The sequence below is a fragment of the Fusarium solani genome (genome assembly GCF_023522795.1).
Source record: "Fusarium solani strain SB1 chromosome Unknown bctg00000013, whole genome shotgun sequence".
Lineage (NCBI taxonomy): Eukaryota > Fungi > Ascomycota > Sordariomycetes > Hypocreales > Nectriaceae > Fusarium > Fusarium solani.
The window spans coordinates 342,813-356,353 of record NW_027072145.1 but is presented as its reverse complement, the minus strand read 5'-3'; the positions used below and the strand labels follow the sequence as shown (position 1 = coordinate 356,353).

General features: G+C 50.8%; 4 protein-coding genes across 4 annotated transcripts; 2 read left to right on the top strand and 2 right to left on the bottom strand.

Annotated features, from left to right (window-relative positions):
- Window positions 1–636: 636 nt before the first annotated feature.
- MRS44_017020 (uncharacterized protein) lies at window positions 637–1,782 on the top strand (the record flags this gene model as incomplete). The annotated part of the gene is made up of 1 exon (XM_046278921.1): window positions 637–1,782. One exon carries the CDS (start codon window positions 637–639, stop codon window positions 1,780–1,782), a length of 1,146 nt encoding a protein of 381 aa, XP_046127198.1.
- A 4,048-nt stretch (window positions 1,783–5,830) lies between these two features.
- MRS44_017019 (uncharacterized protein) lies at window positions 5,831–6,922 on the bottom strand (the record flags this gene model as incomplete). The annotated part of the gene is made up of 3 exons (XM_046272296.2): window positions 5,831–6,514; window positions 6,579–6,731; window positions 6,788–6,922. 3 exons carry the CDS (start codon window positions 6,920–6,922, stop codon window positions 5,831–5,833), a joined length of 972 nt encoding a protein of 323 aa, XP_046127199.1.
- Window positions 6,923–7,740: 818 nt separating this feature from the next.
- MRS44_017018 (uncharacterized protein) lies at window positions 7,741–8,781 on the top strand (the record flags this gene model as incomplete). The annotated part of the gene is made up of 1 exon (XM_065617541.1): window positions 7,741–8,781. The coding sequence occupies one exon, from the start codon at window positions 7,741–7,743 to the stop codon at window positions 8,779–8,781; it is 1,041 nt and encodes a 346-aa protein (XP_065473613.1).
- A 3,651-nt stretch (window positions 8,782–12,432) lies between these two features.
- Window positions 12,433–13,295, bottom strand: MRS44_017017 (uncharacterized protein; the record flags this gene model as incomplete). The annotated part of the gene is made up of 2 exons (XM_046274186.2): window positions 12,433–13,067; window positions 13,232–13,295. The coding sequence occupies 2 exons, from the start codon at window positions 13,293–13,295 to the stop codon at window positions 12,433–12,435; spliced, it is 699 nt and encodes a 232-aa protein (XP_046127202.2).
- Window positions 13,296–13,541: the final 246 nt, after the last annotated feature.

Here is a 13,541-nt window from a genome sequence, read left to right as displayed (position 1 = left end):
GAACTTTATCATTCTCTACCTCGTGCACACCGCAAGTGTGATGAGAAAGAAACGTTCCACTATCGAGGCCGGTTTACCCTCGTTGATTAGGTAGAATGAATACAACGAACAAATTGAGCCCGCTGAACAGGACATGAATCTGGAGACTCGTGTTGCAAGCCTTGACTGGCGGGCGCCAATGTTGATTGGCAGACGGTTGGGTGCAGCACATTTAGCTGGAAGTCACATTGTTCAGCTTTCCTCCAAATGTAAAGCGACAGTCGGTGGTACGACCCGTCGCGTTGGAACGTCGACTGCTAATAGAACGAGACAAAGGGGCTGTTGGTTGGTTGGTTGGTGGGTGGCCCAATGCGCGGCCCGAATGTGGCTGTGGGTTATTAGTGGAGCGACCAGAGCTACCTCCGCGTAAGTCCGGTCCGGACATAAAGTCCAAACTCGTCCTGATACACGCTGCTTGGCTCGCAGTAGGAAGCTTGCAGCGAATGAAGGGGTACATATATATAAATGCATGGGGAGTTCCAACCCGTAAGGAATACATTGACTCTGTCGGCTTCAGAGTAGGACACTCATCACATTCAAATTCATCCCACTCCAATCCATTCAAGCTGTTGCGCTACAACAGGGTGAACCGACCCAATGGCTGATCACCAATCGCACAACCTTCCGCCAACCTTTAGCGGGTTGCAATTTCGCTCAGCGACTGAGCCTGGCTCAATCGTGGAACTGCCAACGCCGTTGCCAACCGCTGGCTCGGTCATTCTTCGCCCGCTATGCTCCACGATCGTCTCATATGCGAAGGATGTGTTTTGCAATGGCAACCCCAGAGGGTATAACTACCCTCTTCCTCTAGTTCCCGGTACAAACGCAATCTGCCGCGTCGCCGCGGCAGCACCCGACACACCATACCTGAAGCCGGGCATGTTGGTCTTTACCGACGGCGTTATACGACCTCGGGACAACAATTTCGCTACACCTCTACTGCAGGGAATTCACATGGGGTCCACATTTGAGAGTGAAGCTTTAATGTCTCGGGAATGGCGAAACGGTACTTGGGCTGAGCTGGTCAAAGTCCCTGCTGAATGCGTGCATATCCTGGACGAGCACAGGCTCATGAAACTTGGGTACAGCATTGACGAGCTTGGATACATTAGCACGCTGGCGGTTGCTTATGGCGGTCTCAGTGACATCGCTGTTCGACCTGGGGAGACAGTGATAGTCGCTCCCGCCACAGGAAACTTCGGCAGCGCCGCCGTGCTCGTTGCCAAAGCTCTCGGAGCCGGGAAAATCATCGCCATGGGTCGAAATGAGGGAAAGCTCAGAAAATTAGCCGAGGGCAGTGAAGGCCGCGTTGCTGTTGTCCCCATAACTGGGGATGTCCAAGCCGACGCCGCAGCCCTCCAAGCAGAGGGCCCTGCTGACGCCTATTTCGACATATCACCAAATCTTGGAACTAAAGCCACGCACATAAAGTCAGCCATCATCGCACTTCGGCCTCAGGGTCGAATTAGCATTATGGGTGGTATGCTTGGCGATGTCGAATTCCCTTACCTACTGATGATGTTCAAGGCATTGACCATAAAAGGAACGTTCATGTACACTCGCCAGCAAGCCGAGGAACTCATTAAACTTGTGGAAACCGGAGCATTGCCTATTGGTAAACGGGGTGGAATTGAAACCACGGGTAAATTTGCCTTGGCAGAATGGCGGCACGCCTTTGAACATGCCAACGACGAGATGGGGCCGAAAAAGGTAGCATATTTCATGCCGAACGGGCCAGTCTAACCTGACGAATGGTGTTGCCTCGATTGGCACTTTATCCCTTCAATTTTCGAGGACCTCCTGGCCGTAGCGTGCCCCACACCACCCCTGTCATCAAGAAGGTACATGAGGAGAACCACCCAATGCGTCATTAATCATCACCATCTAAATCCTTAGTTATACAAACCATTCTCAATTAAACGATAACTTCTCAATCGATACCTTCATCACTACCTATAGAGACAGACAACCCGCACGATGATAATAGCTTTATCAATGAAGATAATAGGCTTCAAGAGCATGACGGTGATAGCACCCGGAGACCGGCTTTTCCGCCTGCCGAAGACCGAGGCTTCGATTTTTAACCCTTCGAAGTGCCGCGACGAGAGCTTCTCGTCAAGGAGCTACCCCAGGACCCGTTATCCGTCAATCAATTTGAGGATGTGAGCAGTGTGATGTAGCAATTTGTAACTCGAGAGATTGCTGGTACTTCTATCATAGGCTAAAATAGGTGGGGGCTAGGTACCTTTGATCCGATGCATTTTAATTGGCTGCTCCCCCCTGCCGTGACCTGGCGGGAGGTCCTCGACATTTGAAAGGATACAGTGCAGTTGTTGAATCGACAAGTTCTTTGCATTCCTTTGTTTTTTGAAACGTTAGTTTCTTGCCATACGTGGTGATCACCTCAACTTACATTCGTGCATCTCATAACGTGTTTTTTGAGCAGAAGCGTTCTGTCCGCTACCTCCTCTGATATAACTTGTATGGGTTGTTATGGTAAGGTTTGGCGGTTGAAGATATTAAAGCTCACAATCCAATAGAAAGTTGTAGAGCCTTGGATCGCGCAGTCTCTCCATTTAGGTACTTCTCGGCGCGCCAGCCACAGGCGAGTCGTTGGTCTCGCATTCTTTGGTGGTGGCTCTCATCCACGGCATCCCATGGAATAAGCTCCACCAGACTTCGCTTATCCCCTTGCAAGTTCCACATGATGCCTGCACTCACGACCGTTATTGTTGTACACCTGCCAGGGTAACGAGCCTTAGGTAAGTATGGCAAAGTCAACCTTGGCGAAGTTAGTAAATCAACGCTTAATTTCTCCGGCAGCGATTTTTTTGTTCAGTTGGGGACATCGCTCGCGACGGGAGCATTCTCAAATGCGGCACTAAGGATGGAGATGAGGCGGAGTTAGCACCTTGATGATTCCCGCGGAGAAAAGGTTAGTCAGGCTGCACTAGTCCGAACCCGCGGAGACCCGTTCGGGCGGAGGGCGCCCGACCCAGGCGGTATGGAGACGCGCGACCACGTCGAGGTTCTGGTTGAGTGGAGGTTAGTTTTTGACAGAATGAGCACATTGGACCAATCGCATAGATGTCAGCTTATAGTAGTCTGCAGCTGATATAGTTGTAGGTCCTGTGAAATATTCTTCCGCGGCCATGGGTTTGTTAAGTCCGGATAGGTGCACGCTGACCCTGTTGAAGTATAAGTCTCAACAGTCTTCTGGGGGTAACCCATTTTTGTTTCAACAGACCCTCATTGAGTGGCTATGGGGCCTTGCGGAGTCCACCGTCACCAACCCCACCCCTGCCATCGACTCCAAGCCCTTCCAGACCCCCCTCTTCGGAACCGATTGTTGAAGGCCAAAAGTTGCCGCTGTGAGGCGTACGGTTATAGCACGGAGGCGCACCTAGTCCTGTTGTGAAGCCGGGGCGTGTTGCAGCGTTGCGGGAACGGCGCACCTGAGTGATAATGGAGTATATGGACATTAGCCAAAGCCAAATGCCAATTTCGGGCGTCGTTGTGTGGTGCCGCATTAGTGATGAGTACCCTTTCGGCCAAAACAAGCCGCCGAGCGCAATAAATTGTATTGTATTGTGTGGTGCCTCTCGCTATCGCGTCCCGTCCTCCAGCTCTTGACATGCAGATCACTGAGCGTGGGTTTGTCCCGTTCTTCGCATGGCATTGAGCCACAGTTGAATGTGGGTTTCTTGATGCCCTTTGGTGGCATCTCTCGCTACCGTGTCGTCCGTTTCTGACCTCCCGATCACTGATGTGGAGCTTGTAAGCAGATGCAGTGACAGGGTCCCGCTTCGTCCAACTCTTCACGCGCAGATCACTGCTCTGCGAATACAGGGGTAGTGTTAAGACTGTATGACTAAGATGGTCCGATCTGCTGGTGGCTGGGATGTTGATACTATGTAAGGAGCTGTGCTTCTCTCAAACACATGTAACTTAGACCTTTCAACAACATAACACCTTCTACTCCCGCAGTATTGCTTCATCAGGTAGGGCGTGCACCGTCTAATTCTTTGCTTAACATTGGGCAGCTACATGTCAGTTTCTCGACGTCGCTACGATGTGGCGGCGTCCAGTTCTTGCCGTGCAGATCATTATGGAGTGAGGCGCCCTCTTCGTCCGATTCTTGAAGTGCAAGGTGCTGGCGCGCGTCCAAAGGTGGGCATGTGATCCTGTCAGACAATTGGTTCTGCAGGGATCATTGGTGGCACCAGTCGATTGATGAGAATTATCTGAAGAACAAAAGAAATCGAACAGCCATGTATTCGGGCACAGCTATTTAAGTTCATGTCATTAGGATTATGCGACAGGCCAGATGTGAAACCGGATAGTTACATCCGGTCACACGAATGTTATGCGACAGATCCCGACTACCAGCACACATGCGGATGCAAGTCCAGAGTGGGCACAGCAACACGTCGTCAAGGGGAGCCACCTAGCCATTTGTGTGCGCATTACAGGACACACAGTAGCCGCAGCACCTTCTGAGCCAGTCCACTCATCCAGTTGGGGCTATTGCCACCCTGGTGGACAAATAGGTATGCATTCTGGATTCGTCCAGATACTGGTGTTAGTGGGGTGAGGTTGATGGAGGAAGGCATATGTAGACATCCGCTTGGCCCTGTGCCTTTGCGGCCCTTCGGATAGTAGAGAATGCAAGCCAGAATGGGTTACATCAGCAAGCCGCCATGGACACTCTGGCCAATGCATGCGATGCCTCGCGCGGCTAAATCACGCCAGTTTGCGGCCAGTGTCTCCTTGTCCAGTTGGAGATGTTTCCAACAGCAATGACACTGAAAGGCAAGAAAGCAGCCTTCTTTCCTAGTGTGGGCAAAGGACGAGTCAGTTCGCGGGTAACCATATTGTCCACTACCTGCAACTAGGGGTGCGGGAATAGCATGCACCCCACAGGACACGAGTCCAGAGTCGCGAGAGCCGAAAGCGCCTTTAGCTCAGGCGAGGTGCTAAGGCACCTCGCAAGACGCGAGCCAATGGATAGCCTTGAGGGTCTAGAAAACCCCAAAGAACACGACAAAAGCACGAGGCTGCGTCGACCGCTTCCGCGTCTTTAGCCACCAGGCCTCCCGTCCTTTCTGTGCAGTGCCCTAGCGTCAGGACTGGAGGTTGATCGCGCCGACCGTCCATGTCGCGTCATGGCCATGCCGCTGCCGGCAATAAGGACATGTATTGGCCCGATTGCTGCACGGTAAGACGCATCGCTCGTGGAAAACGTGGCCTGCGAGTGTTAGCACGCGCCCTGAGCAGGATGGTGGCGTAGCTGACCGCAAGGGGGGCACTGGATCTGATCCGTAGGAAGCGCTTCGAAGCAGATGCTACATTCTTTGTCGAGCCTGAATGTTGTCGCCCGACGTAGTTCCCTTCGCGCCAATGTTGGCGGATGTTGCAGGCATAATCTTGTCTTTCCCAACGCCGCGCGGCGTTCGCATCGCACGCCCAGCAGGACAACTGCCTGTGTCACTAAGTCCCACGCATACAAAGCCCGACCCCCACCGCCACCCAGCTCTGATATCTATGGTGCTACACGGCCCTAGGTCTTGCGTTGAGACGCACGGCTCTTCATGTGATGGGTCAGACTCTCTACTCTGCACGCTACGGTTGAATGAGACGGCCAAGAAGTGCCCTCTGGCTCGTTGCAAATAATTTTACTACGTGCCACGCATACAAAGCCCAACCCCCGCCGCCACCCAGCTCTCATAGCGCTGCAGGTATTCTGATGTTTCACAAACACTTGAGTACAATGGAACAGGACTGATCACCTCTACGCCTGAAAAACTCTTTGTGCGGACTTCAGATTGTCCACAGGCTCCTCGTGCTTAACGATTTCCCAGAGATCGCTAATGCGTTGCACAAGATATGGCTCCAGCGGACCTTTGTCCAGTTCAGCCAAGGTTTCGTTCAATTGCTCGCAGGTGGCAGCACCGAGAATCATCGAATCGCCGAGGTTCCCATCGAGCACCGAGTGGTACCGGACCCATCTGTAAGCGAGACCACTTTGCGACTCTTGACACTCCTGCGCAATCCTGCTGAATTGGTGCAACAGCTGCATGTATGTCGGTTTGTAGAAGAGATCGCGGTTGAATCGCCCCATTGGAGTGCTCGCATCCCAACTTCCGTGTCCTTTCTCAATATCGTTTGGAGTCTTCGCTAAGAAGCCCGCGGCCAGGGGGGAGAAAGCCTCGATGCATATCCCAAGCGCTCGAAGTGTGGGAAATAATAGCACTTCGTTCTGACGTGCCACCACACTGTAGCTGCTCTGGTACACAGTGGGAAGAATGTAGCCCTTGGATTTTGCGACATTGACGAGGTCAAGGAGCTGTGATAGGGTGAAGTTCGACAAACCAAATCTTTCAAAATGCCCTTCCGAGTAGAGCTTTTGAATTTCCGCCATTTGGTCCGAAAATGGGACGGTTTCATCAGCACCATGAAGGAAAAGTGTACGAACCTAGTATGGAATTGTGTAAGAGACTACAGAGCAGTCGACGTATAGAATATAGTTTAGTGCCTACCCTGTTCGACTTCAGGGCCGCGAAGCTCTCTTTTGCAAGATTCTCGATGTTACCGGCCGCACCTGGCATAAAACCTGTGGGAATTTTCGTATCAATGGAAAAGTCCGAATATAGACCCAAGCTGCCCAGGACCGTTTCTGACCCTCCGCGACCCTGCGAAGAGATGTTAGTAGAGCGTGGACTCGAAGGCTCATCTGGTAGAATCCTACATAGCTTCTCGCTGTGTCGAGTACAGAAATTCCATGTTGTCTAGCCGCTTCAACAATACTCTTGGCTTTATCGTAATTATCAGGGGACCAAGTGTGAGTCCCTATGACAAGCGCAGCAGGAGCTGTGGTTGACATGATGGTGATATTATTGTTTCAAGGCTGCGGGTGTTGTTTGATATGTCACATTGAGATACAGCTGGTCAAGAATAGGCGCAAGGCACCGATTTATAATGCCAACCGTGACTGTAAAGTGGCAGATATGATGATTGATTGCGAGAAGACTGTGGCACTGTTGGTACACCCGTTGGGCAGCGCAGCGCGGAAGGTATTTGTCAGCGAGAGTGCTGCAAACTCCGGATTCCTGCTGGCTTACAAATATTAGTCCGGACTTAATTACAGCTCTCCGCGGGACACCCGAAGGCGAAAGCGTGGTCGGGTGGCCTGTAAAATTACCCCGGGCAATCAAGCTGCTAACAGCTCGAAAGAGCGAAGAATTTTTACGGGGAGAGTTGGTTCTTTGATGTGCGGTGTTCGAGGCACGGCACAGGGTGGAGCAAGTCGGTTGGGTCCATATGAGTCAGCAGGACCCTGGGCCAGGCCATATCCGCGGGCGGCCAGACGGACGCGGAGATAGTCGGCTCTTCGCCGGAATTAAGATTCCAGGGATCAAGCCTCTGATCCAGCCTGCCGGGCCATGGCCTTTGACAGACTGAGTTGGCGAGCTTGGCGCAACCTGGAGTCCCCTCATGGGCCCGGAGATAATGTGGCCCCGACCGTCGGGTTTAACAATCAGGTGCATCATGCTACTGTAGCTTAGACGAATTTGGGTAGGATTGACACATGACCAGACATGCTTCTTGAACGAGTACAAATCTATAAGTAGGCATTGACGGTAAACGCTTGACGCAGTTTCACAAATGAGTCTAGTACAACGTTTCTTCCTACCCTTCACAATGTCTAACTATATTCTTGTAACAGGTGCCAATGGTTTTGTGGCAATGCACGTCATAAAACTTGCTCTTGAACTAGGATATAGCGTCATTGGAACAATCAGGTCAGAGCGAGCTGCTGAGAGTGTCCGCAGAGTTTTTCCAGAATCTTTGACTCGATTGTTGTTGATCAAAGTTTCCGACATCTCTAAGCCAGGAAGTTTCAAACCGGCCTTTACTGCGAGACCAGTTCGAGCCGTCATCAATCTGGCCTCTCCACTTGTTAACAACCCCAAGGACGTCAAATCAGAGGTTTTAGACCCAGCAATTCAGAGCGGCACTTCCATACTTACAGCAGCTCTCCAATACGGTGGAATGTCCGTGGAAAGGGTTATACATGTCAGTTCGTTCACTGCCTGCCTCGATCTATCTCTCAGCAACGATGCCAGTTATCGGTATACCTCTGCGGATTGGAACCCTCTGACATATGATGAGGCTGCGGAGGGTGGCAACATGACCGCTTATATGGGCTCGAAGGCATTGGCTGAGAAAGCTATGTGGACCTGGATGAGAGACCAAAGGCCGAGCTACGACATGGTTTCTATTGTTCCGAGCGCTACATTTGGCCCCCATGTTGGCCCTGTCCAGCTCGACAACGTCAACTTATCCACTCGAATGCTCTGGGAGCTCGTTGAACCTTCACCTAATCCTCCCGTGTACAATTCTCGCCACTTAGGAAGTTGGATAGACGTACGAGACGTTGCGAAGTGTTTACTTCGGGCCATAGATGTACCAGAGGCGGCTGGTAAAAGGTTGTTGGTTGCTCAACGATGTCATTGGCAGTTAGTACGTGACGAGGCCAGGAGAGTGCTACCGGAACTGCGAGACAGAATTGAACCCGGGAAACCAGGAAGCTGGAAGAATGATGCGGCAGTCACGTATGACGTTGACGGTACCGAGGCCGCAAGGATCTTGGATATTCAGTACAGGCCATTGCACGAATGCCTTCGGGATACATATCTGCAACTTTTGCAGGCGCACAAACACCAAGGCAATTTGTTGTAGAGTAGACCTTATTCTACCTACTACTTTACGATGAAAGTATTATGAATCGATTCTTCCCTCACTTCTGGGAGGTTCCCTAAAATATGGCTCCCACTAGGACTGCAGTGGGTGCAGGGCGACGTAAACGCCACAAGCCGCAAGAATCCATTTAATGACATACTTCAGTAAAGGATTTAGGGGTGCCGTAGTGATCGTATCTTTTCCATCGCTTTCCTGTTCCTGGTTTTGCATTCGGAGACTGAGCTGCAAAGGTGCTCAACTGCATACTAGTCACCTGATACGAAGGGCTGGAGCTGCACGAAGCACACTTTAATTTGAAACTAGTACAACCAGTTGGGAATAAGCCAAAACGTCACATATTTCTTTGCCGTGTGTCCGAAGCTATCTCGCGTGCTGTACACTAGGATAAGTTCGTGGTCAGCTGCGGTGTCGCGGTAATGGAATGAACGTTTTGGTAACTACAACGTTGGAGGGCCGAGCATTGTTAAACCACTGGAAATACCGAGGGTGGATCGAGGTCGGCAGAAGTAGCGAGGCTACGGTAACGACATCGGGACTGCCGCAGTGTGTCAGAAGTTGCCCGCTGTCGCTGCGAGCGATGAGCAGGTCCCGTCAATTCTTCTACTTGAACGCGGAGAACGCGCTGGCTATACTCTATTCAGCTTAACAATGGAAATGGGCAGCCGCTTGGCGGTGACAAGATGCTTGGCAGCAATTTCGCCGCCATTGCACCCCGGCAGCCGAGGATGATGCTGCTGTCCAGGTACCGCTGACCGATTGGTTGTACCAGGGGAAGCCCATGCCGCGTTTGACGCCGGTAACGAGGACCATTGGCACTATGGAATTCGAAAGCGCAAGTGTGCGAGTTGCGTGAATTCCCTGGCTCATCACGCTGGACAGGTCGCTTTGCGACGACTTTCCTTCCATATTTATCTTAGTACAGTAACTAGGCAAATCTTTGAACACCATACAATTGAGTCTTACGCCAAGACCGCGGCATTTGCACCTATGTCCCGAGAGGCTTGATTTTCTGGGTGTCATGCGCTGCCGAGCGGATGTTCACGCTCTCAGTAAGTTAGTCTAGACTGACTTGTTCTTCATTTGGGCGGTCAGCGGTTGCGTATGTGGCGTGAGATATCTCTGTCCTGCCAGTCCAATGCTGACGACGACACCATGATAGCTTAGCCCAGGTACTGCATCTGCCCTTGTTTACTAGCTCCTGTACGCAATGCTTCGGAGATAAGACGCACGAGGTTTGGTGGGGGTTTCTTTTTCCGCGGGTTTGTGCCCACTAAGGCCGGCGCTTTCTTAGCCAGGTCCCACATTTATCAGCCACCGGTTCTAATCAGACTAAGCTCGGACTTAGAAGGAACCCTCAGCTTTCCAGCGAACTACAATGCGCGCATGCACTCTCGTACGTCTCGTGGCCCCCTTGTTAAAAGGTGTTCTGTAGCCGTTATTGTAATAAATCGGTCGCACAATTGGATATGCCATTGCTCACTCGACATCGAACATTTGAAAAGTACTTCCTCTTTGTACATCAATAGTCACTATGGCGCTCAATGTTAACAGTCACACTTGGAGAGCACATGGCCTTCAATTCAACCACGTCGGGCTTTCCGTCGCCAACATATCTGCACAATCACAATTCTACCGCAGCATTATGGAATTCGAAAATGTCGTCCGGAATTTCACGATCCACGCGCCTGAATTATTCCAGGTCGTTCAACTTCAGAATGCTCAGGGGGTTATCATCGAGTTAGTTCAAAATGCGGATTCAACAAGCGATCAATCGCCCAAGGATCCAATGGACGGTAGTAAGGTTCAGGGTTACTTTCACTGGGCTTTAATGGTTGGTGATCTGGAAGGCATTTTTGCATATATCACCCGGCCTAGCACGGGATGTCGGGCTGTTTCGCCACCTGCTCCGGATGACTTCCATGTTGGTGGCAGATATGCATACGTAGCTGATCCTGAAGGGAACTTGATTGAGTTATTAAGTACGCCGATTAATTAAGCGGAGGACTCATAGTGATGGTAGACTGGCATTGTTCAATTCGGGTGTTCGAAAATACCACCAATGCTTGGAACGGGCATGAAAGACACATTGATAGGTCCAACATAGACCGGTGGACGTTTGTTGGGGCGCTTTTGGAGTCTGCTTTTTTGTAGGTGCTACTGTACACACACACACAAGTCTATTACGCCCGGTAGGCCATGCCCAAAGGGCTCTGAAGCTAAAAATGCATATACAACTCTAGTTCTTGCCTTGATCTCGCCAAGCCCTTGTGGATCCCGCCTTGTTCTTTTGGACTAGTCATCGCTCTTCTTCTTGGTCCTCGTGAAGGTTAGTAGCAAGTCAACTTAAAGCCCAATTCCTCCAAGTGTTCGGTTTCCTATTTTCGGCGACTGAAGCAGTGCCTGCTTTTGATTGTACGAGGGGTGTATAGTTAGTATTAATAGGTTAGCGGGATTTGGATCATCTCTGATCAAGGCGACACGTAGCGATTGCGAATTTGACTGTGGCTCGCATAGCGACCATGTTTGGTGTCCACTTCTGTCCATCTGATGCCGCCTTTCCTCCTAGATAGAAGGAGATATTGCCGCGTTTTATGTCCGTACATTGAAGCATCTCTTTATGGTGTGTTATCCAATTCACACAGCGGAAGAGAAAATGCTCTACCGTTTCTTTTGCCCGTCCGCACGGGCACTCATCTCTCGGCGCAGCTCGAATCTGATATAGATAGCTATTTAGTCGGGCCATTCCGGTCCTAAGCTGTGCCAGCACGCTGGCCTCCTTCCACGACAGCTGGTCGTATAGTAGGCGAGTGTGTCTTCCAGACAGGGCTGAATCGACCCTCCCAGAGGATCTCCCAATTCTGGCAGTGTTCTCTCGCTTCGGAACTCTGCCCTTGTTCGATTTAGAATTGTGAACTTTGCTTTTACTAATGTTCGTCGTGGTATAGCGTACGGTTCCGTTGTTGAAATTCTCAAGTAATATAGGGAGCTGATAGACTGGCAATCTTTTTTTACAAAGACCGGTCGCCCAAGAAGTAATATCTGCTGCTCGAAGTCCGACCAGTAAGGGTGCCCGCAACACGGTACGAACTAGACTATGGAAATGTTGCGGTACACTTCTCGTTGGTCTGAGTAAAGGGTGCTCTGGTTATCCAAGGATCGCCCATTTAGCCCCGACAGGCCAGAGCCCACCGCCCTAAAAAAGCCTCGCCGTGCAAAACGATCTGGATCCTCTGCTACCCTCACTAAAATTAATCCCATATCCATGCATGGTTGATAGTTCGGCGCCACATTGAGCAACCACACTGACTGGGGCGGTACTTCAACGTCCCATGCTACCTCGACGAGTAGACTATTCTCAACCGATCTAAAGGGCTTACGTTTCATAAGGCTCCCGAAGAACTCCTTCTTCCAGTAGGCTTCTTAGATATATCCTTCCGTAACAAGGCGGAGTGGCGTTTCAGGCTCCTCCACAAATTCGATTGTCTTAAACGAATCATTTAAATCACGGAGCTATACGCCAAAGTCGTAGATAACTCCGCCCGGTGATGTCGCCCAAGACCACGAAGGTCCAGAGATTTAGTCCGGGTTACTTTCTTCCGCACTCGGGGGTTTCTCCTTCTTCCAAAGAAGTTATCGGGCGGCGTCAGCTTTCCGTATCCCGGCCAGACATTCCGACGTTGACCAACCCACGAAAGGCGCCAAATATGATATCGATTCAAAGAAAGCTAGTAGCCTATCTTTGGGACGAGAATAATGGCGGAATGGGTATTTCTCAACGATTTTCATCCAGGCTTGAACTCTCCAATTAATCTCCACAAGATTCTCTGAAGAATATGGGGATGGCGAGAATGCTTCGTCAAGGTGATGCTCTAGGTCACCATCTGGTATTAAGTAATCACCACTGTCGACCACGTTGCCGTCCTTCTGACATTTCCATTTGATTTGTCGTGTGCCAAAACTTATGACACGCGTCGAGACGAGGTGCTCTTGATAAGTCCAAATCCGCATATATAGAGGGTCCTCGTCTAAAATGTAGTTCAGGGTCTTTTCGCACAGGAACATAGAACCTTTGACCTCGCGATTGGGGAATTCCCATTTGAAAGGTAACTCATAGATGGCACCATAGCACTGGTCAACGTTTCGAGGTTGCAAGAATCCTTCACCGCAATGCGAAGCACTTGCAGCAGAGACGAGGACGTCGGCTCGTTTGTAAAACTCGGCCATTCTATCCAATTGATGCCGTTGCTCGACCGGATCATCTTGGACTATACAGAAAGCATCAATCCAAAGGTTTCGGTGACCAATACTTCAATTAGGTCCCGGACGGTCCTCGGCAGACTCGCGAGTTACAACCCATGTTCCATCCTTGGTCCTATATTCGCCTGGGTCGTTCGGGCTTAGTGAATGGCGTCTGCTTTCGAGCCAATACCCCAGGCATAGCTTGCAATAGCATAGTTCTCCACAGTGGTAGGATCGGTTGTGAACAGGCGCATGATGGGTTCCTCAACTCGGCCAACATCCAGTAGTCTCTTAGGCACGTGACTGCACGACTTCCCGGGCGGCCTTGAGATTCGCATTACTCGGCATAATGAAGATGGACACAAGAGAGCGATGTTTTACCAGTTGGTGTCGTGAAATACGGCTAAAATAGATGGTAATTATTCCTTCAATTGTCGAGGAGCTCCGGCAAGTACCCCACCCCACACCACCCCTGTCATCAAGAAAGTACATGAGGGGAA